The sequence below is a fragment of the Salminus brasiliensis genome, chromosome 7 (genome assembly GCF_030463535.1).
Source record: "Salminus brasiliensis chromosome 7, fSalBra1.hap2, whole genome shotgun sequence".
In the NCBI taxonomy this organism is placed as follows: domain Eukaryota; kingdom Metazoa; phylum Chordata; class Actinopteri; order Characiformes; family Bryconidae; genus Salminus; species Salminus brasiliensis.
This window is the reverse complement of record NC_132884.1, coordinates 23,473,587-23,493,201: the sequence shown is the minus strand read 5'-3', so window position 1 is coordinate 23,493,201 and position 19,615 is coordinate 23,473,587. Positions and strand designations below refer to the sequence as shown.

Below are 19,615 nucleotides of genomic sequence, written 5' to 3'. Positions count from 1 at the left end.
AATATTAAGACTTTTTATTAAGTCTGATTTAAAATAAAAATGCCAATGTTCTAAATGAAAATTAAGTTCAAATTTAGGTTGTTTTTATACTTAGTAAAACAAGTGACAAATACAGTTGCACTGCCTGTAATAAATAAGACAGTTAGTAAAGTTGTTCTCTTGAGTAATGTCCCATTCAGGCTCAATCCGGAAGGCTGGAATGATGTATTTCAGTTAAATTAGAGAACGAAGAAATGAGAGAAGAAAGTAGAGCAACCAGTTGATGCTGCAACAAAAATGTCAGCCTACTAGTAGAGTTATTCTGTTTCAATCATAAACAAAGTGCTGTTTTACACATACTACATGTTCATGTGCGTATTCCCTTTTGAATGTAAATGTTAAAGGGAATTTGTAAACAAAAGTAACATGAAAAAGATATATTGAAGATTCTGCACTATTTGTAGGTCAGTACAAAAATGCAGGCAAATTTGAATCCAATTTACACAAGTGGGCTCAGACTTTCAGACCCCACTTTCTAGATAGCTTTACTAAATTTGTCAATTTAACTAAATTATCTAAATTTGTATTCAAACGAGTCATCATATAAAAATGTCATCATCATAAAAATGTCTTTATGATGATGACAAACACACATTCAAGCAGGAGTGTCCAAACTTTTGACTCTGACTACACATGCCAGCTCTTGAATCAGCATTTTAGGGGGGACAAGCATTTTTCTAAAGAGTGAGTAAAACAAATTAGGCTCAGAAAGGCTTGATTGGCGGTTGAGTGTGTCGCTGAATGGGGGGTAAGTAAGGCCCTGCACGCCCAGCCTGTCTCTATGCGGCCTGATTTCCTCTGATGGCCCCTGCTGGCACTGACAGCCTGTCATTACGTAACAGCACATTTCCCACTGAAGTCTTATTAGCCAAATTGCTTTTGGACCTCAGGGATTGGGGTGGATTGTTCTCTGTAACCCATTTTTATGCCATTTAGAGTCCTCAGTTACAACTCATTGGCATCCTTTTTTGGGCCATACTTTGACAATGAGTCCGCTGTCATTTGTCAACCCTTGGGAATTGAAATCATTTGTGACATCAATGTCATTGCGTAACGTGGTTTTGTTTTTAACCTAAGCTACCTCGGAATTAAGAATAACATCATATCCTGTTTCCTTTGCAGACATGGAGATGACCTAATTGTCACACCTTTTGCTCAGGTAAACATGAAATGTGACTGGAGTGCTTATTTAGGGCTTCTTATTTACTGTAAATCTTAAGTTCCACATCATCAAATCATCAGTTACACTTGTCAACTAGGTGTACTATCTCTCTCTTTGTCTATGTCTAGGTTCTTGCCAGCCTTCGAAGTGTGAGAAACAATTTCACAGTCCTGACTAATGTACAATGTACATCAAACAAGTAAGTTGTCAATGAAAACTAGACCATATTTCATAATAATTCAAAAAAGTAAAAAAAAAAAAAAAAGACATACATTTAAGCTTATGTAAAAACTCTTGTGCCCACCATCCGGACACCGACCAGATGCTGTTCATTCATTACACCACAAGAGGACAGTATTTGCCAAAGCTACAGCTGCAGACGACCGTGCCGTCCATACGCAGTCTGACGTATTCCTCAGCCCATTTTCTACTTTGCACTTCACCAGTTTAAAGGCATGAAATGAGCCAAGAGCATTTGCCTGCACAGGACTTTCCATATGTCCTTTCGCAGCCCCTTAGTGACACGTTTTTCCACCTGCCCTCCACCAGTGGAAGGACTAAAGGTGGTTCCTCGCTTTTATTGAGGGCTAATTTTTCCTTTGAATTACCGCAAGCTACGTCAAACCAATTAGGATGCTCTGTTAAAGGCCTTTGTTAGATTGTGTTAGGTCCAGATGGAGAGCAAATCAGGCTCTGCCTCTGGCGGTCCCTCTGGAAACATTGGAATACTCTGAGAGCGGCATTGTCCAAAAACGTTGGAAGGCAATCGCATGTGAAATGAATGGCCTGGTCCACAAGCATGTTGTTAAAAAAAATCCAACAAAAGCTGTTTAGTCCTTTTCAGTGTAGGGTTATTATTCAGGAACTAATGTGAATTATAAAGCAACAGAGTCAAATACTGACACGTGCTTTAATGAAATCAGGTGATCAGATGTACAACACTGTTACACTCTTACACTATCTTATTTAAAATGTATTTTAATGTGTGAGTTTCCAAAATTAGCATAAACAGAAATGAATGTGCACTGCAAAACAAAATGCTGTAAAATTAGTAACCCTGTTTCTTTAAAAGTTTGAGTTTTCTGAGCATATGATAATAAGTTAACAGAAAGGAAAACACAGATTATTATTTATTATTTTATTATTTATTTTTATATATTTATATTTATTTATACTAGAAATCCAAAACTCTAAATTCTAAGGAATCTCACTTGTAACTTTTTGTGAGCATGCATTCTCTATCTTCTCTGTGTTCAGGAGATCGCCTGCCACCACTCAGCCTCCAATCACCAGAGTCTGCCTCTCCGGTAAGCTGTCAGATAAAATTCTATATAACCTGTCTCTGCTTCTTTTCACACGCCAGGATATCTCTGAAAACTGGACCTGGCTTTCACAGTGACTTTATTGACTCTAACTCTGCAGTATGACCTTGGACTTTATTTAAGGGCATTCCTTGTGCTGACACAGGGCAGGTTCAGTACTTTAGAGGCCTGCAAACCATAACATTTTCATGTAGCTTTTTCATGTTTTTCTTTTCTTGCTGAGCTAATGTCCAACCCTTAAACACATGGGTGTTTTCAAATCAAACTCTTAATATGATGTATATATATATATACATGAAATGTTTATGTGCAACTTAAAATATATCTATTTTATATAAAATATAAAATATTATATAAAATATATATATAATATAATATTATATAAAATATATATAGAGGGTGGTAGTGTGTGTGCTGCACAGGTCCATGGGCCTGGGGTGGTGGGTTCAGTGTGGGCTCTGGTCTCAGTCTGTGAGTTTGGTGTTTTCTCCCCATGTCTGAGAGCATTTCCTCCCACCTACCACTCTTTGTGAGTGTGTGAATGAATGGGTGTGTGTGCTACCTGGTGTGTGTATATATATATGATAGGAGCCTAGTATTGTTTATATTCATCATCCAACACCCAGTTTGGTAAATCAGTGCTTAACAATGTTAAATCAGGTGAGCTGGCGATGGACTTGAACAAATCCACACACTGGCTACAAGAGTGAAGGACAAATCTAGAATCAAGCTTTGTTCTTCAAACTAGTTTGAAAGATCTCAACATTTTACTTCAAAATAAGACAAATTTTTGTTGCTTTGTCCTGTATTTATGTTTACAAGCAAACCCATTCATACTGCAGAGATAAATGTTTTTTATATCTCAAGCTAAGCAGAAGAAATGCTGGTATAAGCAGCGGTTCTAACAGCTGTCATGTTAATCTTGGCTAGCTAAATGATTGCCATCAAATGATCTCACATTTGTTTTGTTATCATAGCTAAGGTTATTGACATGAATGAAAACTCAAATACTGCTTATCAGATAAAGCATACATGTTGTTTCCTTAACCAAAATGTGTTGGTGGAAGTCAGAGAGCTGATGATGTTATTCACGTGGTTGTCGGCATGTTAGGACTGTAGGAGTGTTTCGGTGTGTTATCAGCATTTTGGTACGTTATCAGTGTTTATTTCGTATTTCTTGAAAGGTTTCACAAAGTTGAAAGGGTTGCTGTTGTTGAGGCCGAGTAGTAACCAAGCTTGGCCTTGAGCTCTAATCTATCTTGTTTTGTCTCAGGCCCGTCTTAGAATCGATAGTATTTTGGCCCAGCTTGCCTCAGCCATGGTTCTCACCAAATATAGCTATAGCAAAGTTTCAAATGAGAAATGGTCATTTAACTGTGCCCAAAATGCACTGACTTTTACCCAAGCAACTCAAAATCACGCAAAGCACAAAGCTTGTAACTGTGAAACTCGATTGCATTGACATAATCATTAGCTGGACAGCTAACTTTTAAAATGACACAATCAGGTAATTAGGACTGGAAGCAGTTAGGGGTCTTGTTTTGACTTGATCTTTGCTAGTCATGGCTTTGGACTTACTACAAAGATGGTTCCACAAGAGTTTCTTTGTGTTAAGCCAGCCTAACATTAAAGCATGCGCTGCTGTCGCCTTGAAGATCTACAACTGCCCTCTCTAACCCCATGCTGCGGTGTACTACGTGACTACCCACACTATTCCCAGCACCTCTCCTTCATCACTCATCTCCACACAGGCCTCTGGTGATTGGCCTGGCAATACGTGTCCATACACACACACCATGCTGTCCATTGTTGAGTCTAGTATAGGGCCTATGGAAGCCCACAGGAAATGGCAGGCACTCATTGCCCTCATGCTCATGCGTGTACCCACACACATACACACCGAACTATATTACCCATATCTGATGTTGTTGAGTCTACTTACTGTATATGGGTTCTGGAAGACTGTAGGAAATGGAGAACGGTCATGCTGGTGCACTCGTGCACCCAAACTTCCTATAAAGCCTGTGCCTTATGTCACTGTAATTACTGTAAATGGGCTATTGAAGACCACAGGGAATAGTGGACACACACACACACACAGACACCGCTCAAAAATACACATTGGCTTGCAGACATCTATACACCCATAAACACCTGCAAAAGGAGACAACACAATACCATATCAGGAGCGGTACTATCTGACTGGTAGGACAGTGCTTTTGTGAAAATCGCTGGGAAAATTCTACAGAATTCCCCTCTTTGGCCCTGAGGGAGGCCATGGATGTGGCATCAGAAAGCGGTTCACCAGTGGAAGCTGGAGCCTACAAAGAAATCGGAGCGTTTCTTTGAAACGAGCAGCATGCTGCAGTAGTTGTGAAATCCTTGGCTGTGTTTGATTCAGTGAAGTAATGCTGGAAGGGAAGAAACAGCACTTGAGAAATACTGGCGTTTCTGTTTCATGTTATACAGCAGTTTTCAGGGACGAGGTGTACATCTGTGGAATGCGCTACAGAGTTTATTACATGTGTTCAGGGATTTCCCAGTTAAGACAGGCTGCTGTCTTTTGTTGTATTGCACATTAGGTCTTAAAAAAGGGGGGAAAATGTATATTAAAATATATATAAAACATATAAAATGACATATAAAAAAGGTATTTTCCCCTTAAGCTTAATTTAAAGAGAGCTTTGAACTGCATTTAAACTGGTTCTACACTCTAAACATGACCCTGTAGCCTTTTTTAAACTGCCACCAATGCAGCAATGCCCGACACGCTCTGAGAAAAATTCTGGGTCCCCAGCTCCACGCCAGCTAACAGACGCCAATGATGGCCAACATCGGTTAAGAGGGATGAGGGGAGATATTGCCATCTAACCAGAGAGAGCACCGCCCATTGTGCTCTCTCAGACTTCAGCCGCTGATGGCAAAGCGGCATGGCTCAGGATTCAGACTTGCAACCCCTGGGCCATAGTATTAGCGCATGCTAGACTAGTATTAGACTGCTAAGCCATTCTGAGCCCCTGAAAATAATTATTTAACAGAAAGCCACACAACTAAATATATGATCAGACATTTCTGTATTTAGTGAGTCCAACCTTTACCTTTATTACAGCTTCCCTTGTTCTCAGGATAATTTCTTCATTTTTCTGAGAAATCTGCAGCACCTCTGAAGTTCAGTTCTAGCAGCTAAAGCATGTTCTGCTTCTCACTTTAAAGTCTGGTAGACTGATCACTCCATAAAACCATATACTCCAAATCAACTATGATGTTCTAGTGCAAATAGTGTTCTTTATTCTCTGTTTGTTCTCCAAAACTCCAATCCTTTTCGATCCACAGACCACAGTGTTCAATTGTCTTGTAGAACTCCATTGTAGAAGTTCTGTAACAGTTTTTTCAGCTTTTCAGTTACTAGAGTTCTTAAGTAGACGTTAATGTTAGGCAAGTGATCATAATCTCCGTACTGTTGTAATTGGCTGTGTTATAAATCATGGAGAAAGTTCTGTAGCTCTTATAAAGTACTAGAAAATGAACAAGGAGTCAGCGAGACAATTGTTGATGAAAGAGAGAGAGAAATATATATATATAAAATATATATATATATATAGAGAGAAAGATATATATATATATATATATATATATATATATATATATATATATATATATATAGCGAGAGAGAGAGAGAGAGATAGATAGAGAGAGAGGAGAGAGAGAGAGAGAGAGAGAGAGAGAGAGAGATGTGTATAATCAGTAGATGTTCCTGTCAGGTGCCGTGGTTTGTGTTTGACGTCAATCTGCTCGCATGTGGCTTTTGTTGACTTCCTCTCAACCCAGGTGGACAGATATTCACTTCCTGAAAGCAGTTAGGCCTGATCTAATGGTGTGTATGTTTCTGTGTGTCTCCTCTAGCCACAAAAGCCCATTCAGTTCTATTCATTTATTCATTTATCTATACCTTTTTTTACTATTGGCATATAATCAGCTTTGGGTAAAAGTGCAGCTCGCAGCAGTGCTGTCTCCACCACTGAACCACACACCAGTTTTAGTTTACTAGGAGTGCACAGGCTACGAAACAGTGACACCTTGCAGGTATTAAAAATGCAACCTGTTGAAACTTATGCGGCAAGAACAGAGGTTTGGCCTTACTGCTCTTTAAGAAGCATATATTGAGTCAAATAAGACAGGACGAGTGTCACAACTTGACCTTTAAGAATTCATAAATGTCATGCATGGGCTAGTCACATATATGGATAGCTGAACTCATCAAAGTATGTCTGTACGTAATCAGGTATTGGAATTAAGCAGGTTCAGTTTGGAGTAAAAATATACATAGGGTCAAGCAGAGCTACAACTTCTTAGAAAAAAAGCCAGTGAAAATGATGCTCTGAAAATTGATTTACACACTTATCATACAAACAACTCAGGTCTTCATCCTTGTGTCTTTCATTCCATTTCAATAAAATGACCATCTGAGCTCTTCTTTGATCGTTACAAATATTTAGTGGCCCCATCATCTTGACAGTGTTTACATGGCTGCACGCCCACCATAAGTCACGTACCATCATTGCTTTATGGGAATTTTGCAATGAGACAGTATGACACTATTTTTAACAGCCATATGTAAACACAGCCCTGCTGCAGTCTTTCTGTAGACTGTGGGTAGGCAGTGTAGGCCTATGGAGCTAGTGAGCTAGGAAACCATGATAAATAAACTCAGTTCAGAAAATGGCTTAAAAAGGTTGGTCTTTAGGGAATTAGCTACTAATGTGTGCTGTTAGCTGTTGTAGTAACTACACAGTTACAAATAAGGTCAGCAATTTTTAAACAGTCATTTTTTTCCTCTTGTAATGGAAGCTACAGTGAAGGTATGTTGGCTAAGTGGGTGGTCATAGCACTACTCACTGATGTGATTTCTCATTAACAGGATCCAAGCCTCCCTAAAACCGAATTCTTTGACTAAGACCTCTCATTTGTGCAACTACAACTTATAGTTCTGTAGAAAAGTGGAAGATTTATAGCTTCACTCCAAAGCTAAAGAAACAGAGCACAGGCATCAACTGATTGAGTGCTTTGGGGTTAAGGAGACAATTGTGTCTTATCCAATCCGATCAGGGATGAATAAATGAATAGAATGACAAAAAAAGAATAGAAAATAAGAAAAATGTTATATTCTACATACATGTTTGAATAGCTAAAATGGCTTAAATGCCAACCACTACTTTATAGTGTGAACAACACGAATAAACGAAATGAATGTTAAGCCAAAGGGGCATTCTGGGAATGATACACAACTCCATAATGCATCATGCAGATATTTGGCAGAGGTGAGTAAGAAAGGAAGCTATCAATCTCTTAATCACTCCTTTTCATTCTGGCCTCCTTTACAACATTCCCTCATTTTTTTTGAAAAGAGAATCCCTCCTGCCCTCACAAAAACATCCTCTCCATCCTCCTCAGACACAGTCTCATACACTCGGCATGGGTGGGCCTCCCCAGTCTGCTGCAGGCTGGTGATGTAACCACGGCGACGGAGACAATGAGGGAAGCGCTGACCCCCCGTCTGCTCTAAACTGCTTCCTGTGTGTCACACAAACAGGGTCAGTGGGCAGGAAGGAGAGCACAGATTTTTCCTGTTTTTCCCTCACTGCTGGAATTCACCGGAACACTGGAGGTGTTTTTCACTGTGTGAATGTGTGCACATTTTTCTCTCTCTCTCCCTCTCACTCGCTCTCTCTCTCACACACACTGTTTAATGAGCCTGAGCTAATGAATGGGAATTCCATTTTTGGGAATTTCTCCGAAAAAAACACTGGCTTTTACACTGGCCGTCAGATGTTTGGGGGCACCGAGAAAGAACTACTGAACTACAGAACCTACTGTAGTGAAAGTGTGAGGCACCCTGTGAAAACCATACTGAATTAAAAGTGGAAGTAGGCCACGATATTTAGTAAAATGTGTACTTGAGCGTGAAGAGCATAAAAAAGCATTACTTTTTTATTGAATTTATAACAGTAATTCATTTTAACCACCCATCCCCAATCTATCAGCGGCCTACTTTCATACAAATGAAAGCTTACAAACGTCTAAAGCTCGCAAGACCCTCATTCAGAACTTTCTTTCCCTTGTACATTGCAGTCGTACCATTTTACAGACTAGGCAGCTGCTACTGTTGAGAGTTCTCTTTAGCACAGATGCAATACATACATGCTCGTCAGCCATCAGCTGTAGTCTGTGTAGTGTGTCCCAGTATATATTTTTGTCCAGTGTATATGTTTTACCAGCTGGGTAAACTTGGCTTGTGTGCAGCGTTATCCCTTTCTTAGCAGTGCTATCATGATTATGATGCAGCAGCTAAGTGATGAATTGGCATAATTGTGGCATCTCCTTCTTTAATGCAGTGTATACTGTAGACAGCAACGTTCATAGCTGGTGAAAAACAAAATGGTAACGTGTCTGATCATGGGTTCATTTCCCATTTGTGCCTTAATGAATAAAAAAGTTATTTCATTTATTATATGATTGATCATGAGGTTGTGGATTTAGTTCCCACAGCCACTAAACTGAGACTGTTGGGCCCTTGAGCAAGGCACTTAACCCCCACTGCTCCAAAGGTCACGTAGCATGGTTGACCCTGCTCTCTGACCCTGGTCTAGGATATGTGAAGAGGAAATTTCATTTTTATTCATTTTATTGCAGAGTCAGCTGCAATGGAGCCTGTCACATTAAACACTCAAATACATTGAAATCAAACTCAAAATCAGAGAATTCTTAAATGACTTTATTAGCTCCATATTCTGACACCTGCAAAGCATGAGTGCTGACATCATAGCAAGATGATTTATTTTGTTCTTGTAGTTTTTATCACTTTTTCTAAAGTACACTGTTTTCTGTGTAATATTTTGAACAGGTTATTGTAAAAGATGACATGCTATTAACAGGTTGTGTATATAGATTTGCATGTAAGGTCTGGTTTATCAGCAACTGTAGGCACAAACTGTCCTGCCACAGCCTTCAGACCGCACTGCCTCACAGCAAGATATAGTACCGGGTAGGTATGGTGGCGGAACAACTATTAGGAGATGAGCCAACTTCTACATAACTTCTAGAGAGTGAACTGGTGAGTGTGGCGGTGAATTCTTCTGAATTCATACGTATGCACACTTCCTCATAATCTACAATTGGTGTGAAAGTTCAGTGACCAAGCGTGTATCTGTATCTGCATGTGTCAGCATGTGTGATTTGTAATATTATCCTGATAGCAGTAGGTGAGCTGGTTAGTGCAGGTATTTTCCCTGCAGCTATTCTGAACAGGAAGATCGCAGTTCCTATTTCCTACTCTCCAATGCAAATCGTTCCCTAAACCTCGGCCTGCTTTATAAAGTGTTAAGCCAAACTGCTTAAAAACATTCTCTTACATGTATCACTGGATGTTCAAATAAATAAAAGAAAAGAAAAGACAAGTATGATTCTTAGATATGATTCAGTTCTTCAGCTTTTAGTATTTTGTCAATCATGATAAAAAAGACCTTCAGAACCTTCAGATTATGGCAAGGATTAGGTTTTGGGTGGAGGTTAAGGTAAAACTTTGGGTCAAGATTAGAACTAGGGTTGGGTTTTGTTGGAGGTTAAAGTTAAGATTAGGGTTAAGATTTGGGCTAGGGTTAGAGTTGGGTTTTAGGTGGAGGTTAAGGTTAGGGTCAAGATTAGGGCTAGGTCTTAGGGTACATTTTGGGTGGAGGTTAAGATTAAGATTAGGGTTAAGATTTGGGCTAGGGTTAGACTTTGATTTTGGGTTAAAGTTAGGGTTAAAATTGTGGCTAGAGTTAGGTTTTGGATAACAGTTAGGGTTCGGGTTAAAATGTTGGTCAGAGTTAGGTTTTGGATAACAGTTAGGGTTCGGGTTAGGATTTTGCTTAGGGTTAGGTTTTGGGTTCTGGTTAAATTTAGGATTGGGGTTAGGCTCATTGGAAATAATATAATAAGGTTTGCTTTGTGTAACATATCAACAATACCTCTAATGTAATGTGTAACATATCAACATATCAAGGATATTAAGAGATTTACTTCAATGTATTTAGATTGATGTTGACACCCTTTTAAGCATCCAACATTTGGACATGACTTGTATTTGGTCATGACTTGTATCACATTACATATGCACTTGCCATTGAACTCAATGGATGACATAGCTCCACAGTAGTTAACCCTGTATTTTAGTAACAGAATGTCAGATTTTTTATGAAATCACTAAGGTTTCTCTTAGTTACTCCTGCAAACTTGTCCACTATTTTACTGCTTGTGATCTTTTGTGTCTACACTCAGTAACTACATGGACAGTGCACCAATGCATAATAGCAGATATTGAGGTATTCTTGGGTTTAGAAAGTGAGGACTACAAGCTTCAATTGTTGGACACTTCATGGGCTAATATAAATATCTATTAACTGTGGGTCAATTGTATTTATTTTATTTTATTTTTTAATATATAAAACATGTACCACATGCAATGTGAATGACAATAAAGTCTTCTTGAATAAAGCCCATCCACGGTTAAATACTGGCCTATTAAATGGTAGTATTGGTGACAGTTTAGAAGTCAATAACTCTTTAATAATTAAGTAATTACATAATCTAATGAACAAAATGAACACTTCTAGCCTGCTGTATGTCATTAGTGAAGCTGTCAGTGTTCACACCGTCCAGGCATGTGCTGGCTGAAGTAGCATGAAATTAACTTCCTGCAAACGTCATTTTGTTGTTGTGAACAACGTAAGACGCACTTAGTTCCACTGATGGGCCAGATTTAACAGCATTTTTCCACTTGTCTATGCTGTTTTTCATTTGGAATTCCTAAGAGGAAATCTTTGCTGCTTTCCAGCTCAGCCCCGGCCTGCATCATCAGTGCTAGGAGTAATGGTGAAGACTTGCGGAAGGAATGCTGCAAGATCAGAACAATGTTTAAAGCCCAGTGCTCACAGGAAAATAACGCATTGTTGTTTTTCCCTGCAAGAGATGAGCTAACAATGAAAAGCATGTGTAAGTCAGAGCAGTAGAGTTTAAGAGTAGAGTTTAATGATGTTTGCTGAATCCCTTCCATGAGAGCTGCTCTCATAACCCTGTTATGGTCCCAAACTTCCCTCTGCGTGTGTTTATTTACTGTTCAGATTTAGTTATGTTGATAGAACTTGGTGCTCAGTTCCATATCCTGTTGGTCACCTCAAACACACACACAAAGACATTTCCTACTCAGACAATGTATTAGCACCTATTTCATTCAGAGCCAGCTTTCCTTTGTTTGTTTTTTGCTAGATTCAGGTTTGATATCAGTAGTATTGTGGTCAGGAAAGGCCTCCTCGCAGCAAGTGCACTGCATTTAAATGTAACTATGTTATTCATGTATCTTTGATTTCACCCATAACACCATCAACATGATATGTAAAACCTCAAAATTCTAAATTCCTTAATTCTCAACTGAGAGTTTCCAAAAAAAGAGGATCTGTGTGATGTAAAGTGAGTTCCTTTGTTTGCCTTCGTGGAATGTAGCAACACACAGCCTTCAGAATTAAAGTATTTCTGAAATACAGAAGTACCAGAAATGTATCAGTTATGTGTAACAGTGGTTGCTCAATAATAGCATCCTCAGGTGATCTCACAGTTCAAAAAGAGGGCAAAAGGAAGAATAAAGAAGAGGAGAGAATGAAGTTAAGTCACAGGTCTGAACATATCGATAAAACATCATATTACAATCATAATACTGCAAATTGCACTTGCAGTAAATGTATGTATTGCATTTTTTTACATTTACTGACTTTTCTGACTGCTTTGATTCACCAAAGCACCAAGTGAAAATCCTCTGGAATATCAGATTGGTGCTGAATGCCCAAAACACATACAAAAGCAAGCTGGTGAATGTTTAAAAGGCTAATTTCCATATTGCAGGCTTCGGTACACTCTTTAAAATTAAGTAAAAAATAAATTTTAAAGGCTTCAAAGAATCTTTATTTGATGTAAAGGTTTTTATCAGCTTAAATTATTTACATTCAAAGATTTTTCTTCGATTGCACCTTTATTTCCGAGTGTATTGCACAGGCCAGTGTTGTGAGCGCACTGTTAATGAACAATATGCTGTGCGGCCTTCTTCACAGTGTGCAGAGGCTTGGTGTTTTTGCGAGATGCAGGCTTCCTGAGTAGACGCACTGTGCAGTGGGGTGGTTAAGTAGTGTTTGCATAGTGATTCACATGGCATGCAATGTGCGTTCATAATGGATGCAAAATATTTGCAGACGTAGCGCATGCAGTGCGCTACATGTTCTTTATAGTGTGTGTCACAGCTTTGAATGCAGTGTTGCCCTTGTTAGATCCTAGATTATGAAAAATGCTTAGTGAGTGAAGCTGATTATGGGGGTTATGTGTGTTATGACGTAGGTAGAGAGCTCATCGGATAGGGGCATGCAATATGCTGCCACGTGGACGCCACAAGGTGTTTATGCCAAGCAAAACGCAGCTTAGACTGGCATCCTGCTCGCCGTTTGGCACCCCCTGTGAGTGTTCTCTAGAACTCTATTCTTATCACAGTGCATGCTGCCTGCACGTCCACACAGGTTCTTTATCAGATGGGTGTTCTGCTAACCCTTTCTTGTACACTAGATGGACACCTGCTCATTCATTGTTTCTTTCCAAATCAAGGGTATTAAGACACATTTTGGAACATTGATGTAAGGATTTGATTGCATTCAGGATGTTGGATGATCACCACCCCACCTCACCCCTAACTTACACACCCTAACTCATGCCAAACATATTGGATGGAGCGCAGTCATTCCAGAGAACACAGGTCCACTGCTCCACAGCTCAATGCTGGGGGGCTTCATACCCCTCTAGCCCACACCTGGCATTAGGCATGGTGCCCATAGGTTCATGTTTATCTGCTCCAGAGATCCCTATTCTATTGGAAGTACTTTTCTACAGGTACTAAACATGTTGTGTGTGTGCATTTGCACATCTGTGTCAGCAAAGTGTGCAATTTAAAGTAGCTGAATGCAGTCATTACAAGCAGGGTCTACAACCATTTAGAGTGTATCATGACTTGTGTACAGTCATAACAGTAATGCGTTTCCCGCTGCATGCTGACTAGGCTATGTGACTGACTGATTGGTTGGACTGGGGACTCTGTGAAGGTCACCAGTCTGCACCGTCCATGTGCCTACGCTGATACTCTTTATCAGCTGACTGGTCCAGTCTGGCCTTCCTGTCTGGCGTCAGACACTGATTTGGTCTGATTCGGAATTTGGGCTATTTCGGTGTTTCGAAATGCTATATCCCAGCATGTGTCCTCATAACTCTTCCTGTGCTAGTTAAACTGGGCTTCATCACAGAGTGTACACTTCAACTATGTTAGCCAACAGCTATTGTAGCACAAATTACACCACCGTAACTCTCCCACCATCAGTCATAACCTGACAGCAGAGTGTTTGAGGACTTTTGTTTGCTCAAGGCTCAAGCATACGGGAACTATCGGCCTTTCCCAATAATCGGTCCAGCCCTAAAGCACTGCCCGGAACTTCTGGTCAAGGTGCCCTTGGTGTAAGGGCCATATCACTGCCATTTTAATCAGGAATGATAGCTGACTGAAAAGCTAGTCTTAAAGGGCAACCATGATAGGTTTCCATGGTGACAGTATCCTGCTCCTCATCCCACCGCTACCCTTTATGGGCCATGGGTCAGATATAGTGACACTTCCAGTTAAAGGGCGTATAACTGGGAAGGGCGTATAACTTTAGCTGTGTGTGTGTGTGTGTATAAACCATGCTGAGCAGTCAAGTCTTACATCCAGTAAAGGTTCATTTCCTTTTCCCTAGAGGGAAACATTTTTTTCTGTTATTATTGTCCATGGTGTCCTTTTCTGTCATTTTCCGTAAGAAAAGTCAAAATTTATGTCTGAATGGAATTCTTATTGAATCATCACCGTTTCACTCCTGATAAGGAGAGCAATTAGTAGAAACGAGCAGACAGGAAAAATGTCCTTGTGAGCATTTGTTTGCTCCGGTGCAGTCATTGGTTTGTCCGTACTCACATCATCACTTTCTCCTCCATAATGCTCCTTTAGCCAACATTTTCCTTTAATAGTCAGAGGGCTAGCAGACAGGAAGCAGAGGATTGGAGACAAAACACTGTCAGACATTAAAATAACAGTTTTTTTCCTGTTCTACTCACTAATAGGGCCAGACTGGAGACAACCAGAGCACAACCAGCGTTATGCCTCCACTCTTACAGTGATGGAACACAGTTAGATTCAATACAAATGTAATTGAAATAAACCCTATGTCTAAATCATCATGTGATTCTCACAGAATATATTTAAAGATATTAAACGTATTAGTAATATATTTTTAAGTTTTTTTCTATAAAACACTTTTGACCGTGCTTCCATTGAGAGTGTAAGCCTAAACAGTTTTACTAAGAACCCTGCTATTCCTTTTCCCTGTACTTCCCAGGTTCCCATACCTGGCCCTGCAGTACCCCCTGTCCTGCACATTTGATTGGTTTCCCAAGTCAGTCACACCCACCTGAACTCAGGATAGAGCTGAACAGTGTGGTCAGGAGCAGATAAACTGCTAAAATATGCAGGAAAGGATACCATGATATTTCATGGTAGGAATTGGCTTTTGTAATTTACAGCAACAAGAAAAAAAAATCTTCTTAAAACTCACACAGGATTTGTTCAGTTCACAAGGTCAATGTGAATTCATACACTGCATACTGCAATAGTGCTGTTGCCTGCAGTTGATCAACATGCCAAGCTCCAAATACGCTGATTCTGGTTGATAAAGTGTCCCTGTATACATGTAATCCCCACTGTTTTCAAGCCTTTAAATGCAGTTTCACTTCCCAAACTTTTCTATTTTTCTGCCACAAGATTTGGAAAAGCCAAAGACCTAAAGCACTCCCCATTGTTGGCACCTGTGAGTACGTCATTCAGTGTCAGAAAAACCACAGAAACAAGACTATTTTAGATTGCTTGGTATTTTGACCTGTTTGATAAGTTTCCATTGCTTGTGAGCAACATTAACATCATAGCTGCAAAACTTCAGAAACACCCATAAAGCCATAACACTTCTGACATCAAATAGTATCTGATTATATGTGAAGGGGAAGGGGATCATTTTTGTTGGTTTTAGTTTTAGTTTCCGTTGCAGAACTAATACGTCAACGTCTCATGAGCATTCATAACAGGAGTGTGTAAGTGTGCGTGGGTCTGTCACATGCTCCTCACCCAAAAGCCTGACCCAAAAGCAGAGCCCAGAAACGCATTGCTTACGTCAGGGCAGGGTCTTGTAGTCCAGGCCTGATCTGGGATCATGGAGGTTTTTGAGCTTACAGTGATAAAAGTTCACATGTGTCTCTAAAACTGCCTACAGGTCAGAGCTTGAGCAGCCTCAGCAAGTCCGGCTTGTTGATTTAGGCTTAGTGCTTCAGATCAGCATCGACAAAGGCGATGGAATTTGATATTAAAGCAGCGGCCTGAGGCCAGCTGCCCCTGTCAAACTTCTCTCTTTGGCAGACGATGCACAGTGCTAATGTTGCTTGAGCTAGCAGTGTTAGCCCCAATAAAGCGCTCAATCTCTCCAGCTCGTATAATCTGGCCGGGGCTTTTCGAAGGCTGCTTGCGTAGAGAGGCACAATGGTGGGCTTTATGGTGGTTCACTCCAGGGAAAGTGAACCTGCGTCAGTGTCATCGTCACAGACAGGGGGGTCCGGCCTCAGTCCGGCACGGGAAAGGCAACCTCACGTGCAGCACCAGTGGAAATGTAGGGGAGTAACGCTGGAGCGCGGGAAGCTCCCAGACCAAACGGCCACTGGGGTCTGGGTAATTCCCTCTTTAGCAGGAGACGTGAGCTCAGCATTCATTTCCACAGCTACAGAACTAGTGAACAGGTTTCATTATAGGGACTAACAGCTGATGTTTTGTACATATACAGTACAGGCCAAAAGCAGAGAAACAAGCAGTGATTTTTTTTTTTAAATAATAAAAAAGCATTCTAAAAGTGATGGTCACAATGTACTAAATAATACAATCAAATCGGAAGTTAATCGGTGTAAGCTAGCAGGTCGTACTGGCCACACCCTTGCGGCCGTAAGATTTGTGGGCTAGTTTAAGCACTGTACTCGTTTAAGCTCTGTGCTTTGGAGATGGTCTGTTTTATGGCTGTGCTGCTTCAAATTTAACCACCTCGTCATATAACCTCGTAATAATCTTCCACCATTACATTCAAAATATGGTGATTTCTGACACTATAAACAAACACAGCTGCACCAATTAAGTTATTCTTCAGCTTCTTACTGGAATTTTCCATTCCACCTTAAATAATGCTAATAAAACTTACTGGAAGCAGAATGTACCTGGGATGCTATTTTTGCTCAAATGTTTCCATTTTCTCCCAATTTGGAACTGCCAATTAACCAACCTGTCTGTAGCTCCCCCTAGCACTTGCAATGCTCCCAACACTAGGAAGCTAAGACCTTAGCATGTCTCCTCTTATACACATTAAGCTAGCCACCACTCTTTCCAAACTGCTACCTACATGCCAGTGCTGGGCAGCCAACATGCTAGGAAAAGGGCTGGGTCCTTAGTTCCGCCACACCAGCTAACAGATGCCTGTTATGCTCTCTCAGACTCCGGGCGCTGATGGCAAAGCGACATGGCTCGGGTTCTGAACTTGAGATGGGGTGCTATCTTAAGGTGGAATTTTAGCTGTCTGCTTATTTCTTTAAAATTATATATTTAAAACATTTATAGGAGTCATGAAGTCAGAGTCATGATGTCACCACTTTAAAACATGCAAAAACAGCTATAATAATAAAAATGCCACCAGATTTATAATCTCATCTTGTCTGCACAGTTTATGCCTTTTATTTAGGATTCCTTAGTGATGCCAGTGCCACAGTCTGAGCGAGCTTCAGTTCACATTTTTTAGAGCATTTTACTATGATTAAACTGTGTTCATATATAAATATATATTGAATTTCGTAAGCGCATATTCTGTGGCTTATCTTTAGTCTTAAAATAAATTTAAAATAATTTAAAACCAGTTGGCAAGGGCTTATCTAAAGGTGATCAAAAAACACTGTTTCTGTTATTTGTTTTACAGAAGTTACTGCTGTTCCTGCACTCATGTATTTACAGTGATGCTTCATATTCACAAAACATGCAGTTCTATGAAGGCACACTTAGACAGTGAGAAAGCCAGTGCAGTGTGAGTGAGTCTAATACGACATGACAGTATAAGGACTGCAAAGAGTTCAAATCAATAACCACTGCATTTGTGCGTATGTGTGTGTGTGTTTGTGCTGGATTTCGTCTGGGTCTCCCACCATCACAGGAAAGCTCTTAGTGAGTTGATTTCTGATAGTATCCAGGAAATTGAGTAGGCACTTCCTGTTTGCTACATGTGCACACACTCACATACACCTGTACAGCTCTGTTGCCCCCTCACTCCAGCCACCCCTGCTGATGTCTCTTTTCAGCAGGAAGATACAATAAAGTCACAGGACATCCATCTAAGGCCAAGACAAACAAGTTCATTCATATGAAAGCAACACAGGGAATGCGGTAGGGGTCTATCTCTTAATGTGTGTGTGTGTGTGCGTGCATGTGCGTGCACATACACGTGTGTGTGTGTGTGTGTGTGTACACATGCATGTATTTGTGTCTAGCGGCATACTGTAAGGTTGTCTGTATGTGTTTGTGACTATCACATGACCGCACACATGCTGTACTGCATACTGTCTGTATGTTGTGTGGTTACACAGTGTGTGTGTGTGTGTGTGTGTATGTGTGGGAGAGAGAGAGAGCTACATATTGTCTGATTTTGTTCATGTTTAGAAAATATTAGATTCCCCTTTTGAGTATCGTCAAAGATCAAATAGAAGGTAAACCAAGATGCCGCATGCCTGTTCAAGTGAATGGGAGAAAAAGTGTCGGTTCCAGTCTCAACAGCGTCAGCCGGTGTAGCAGGGGCCAACAGCATCAGCCGGTGCAGCATGTCTCAGTATACTGTAAAAAAATGTAAAAGCAAGCCAACTTAACTGATTACAAAGAGGGGGGGTACTTTAGTTTGTCTTAGTTTAGTGAAATTATGTCTTTCTGTCTTTACAGAAGACAGAAGATCATGCATTTGAATCCCGTCAACACCACAGACCTACATGTAGCCAGAAAGTAGTAATACGTTAGGTGACGTTCTTACCTGCAGATGGAAAATAAATAGTAAACAATTTGGGGATGGGGGGTACAGGCTCTTTTACTCATGTTTTTGAGGCTTAACCTAACATGTAATGATGAGGAAACTGAGACGCAGCACCAAACAATGTGAGTTAAGAGAAATTGTGACTAAACTTAGCAGAGTTATCCTAAAAACAGTTACTTGATCATTTTATTATATTTTATAATCAATCTGGCCTGCCTTTACTGCCTATATTTTGAAGTGTAGCTAGCCTAAAATACACTAAATAAAAGTACTGTTATCATAGCTATAATCATAAATTCACTACAATTCCCATAATGCCATGCAAATCCAAACTTTACTTGCTAACGGCTTAAGATTAGGATTTCTGGGTAGAACTCGCACTTGTGAAATTTGGTTCCGTGTTACGTTTATCATGACATCTTTAACCAATGTGTAGATATTTTATTCTTAACTGATCTTGTACCTGGATTCTCAGTGCTAATATGTGCACCAAACCATAACATCCATACCGTGACAATTTAGTACAAATACACACACCACTACAATCCTGATAACAAGATGGACTAAGCTGATGTAAATAGTAACTAACAAATTAGCCACCATGCTAATATTATCAAAATGACATAACCAAAGAACTACATATTGCCTATCCCTACAAAGGGAACGTTCCAAATTTGAATAATTACACCAAATCTGAGGTGCTCACTACACTTTCTCAGTTTGTAGAACTTTGCCATCTTAACCAAACTTACAAAAAAGTAGGTCCAGAAGAGCGCTTCTATAGATGGAGTAAGAATCAATCCACTCAATTCAATTAATCAGGTCTCTGTCAGTGTCCATGTCTCTCTTTGTGA

General features: G+C 40.1%; 1 protein-coding gene across 3 annotated transcripts in view; it reads left to right on the top strand.

Annotated features, from left to right (window-relative positions):
- The window catches only part of pde4ba (phosphodiesterase 4B, cAMP-specific a), a 199,244-nt gene that overhangs the window by 140,762 nt on the left and 38,867 nt on the right, over positions 1–19,615 (top strand). For all 3 annotated transcript variants that reach the window (XM_072684239.1, XM_072684240.1, XM_072684241.1), the window contains 3 exons: positions 1,162–1,198; positions 1,330–1,400; positions 2,459–2,508. In XM_072684239.1, the coding sequence (XP_072540340.1) occupies positions 1,162–1,198; positions 1,330–1,400; positions 2,459–2,508 (158 nt within the window). The remainder of the gene's footprint in view (positions 1–1,161; positions 1,199–1,329; positions 1,401–2,458; positions 2,509–19,615) is intronic.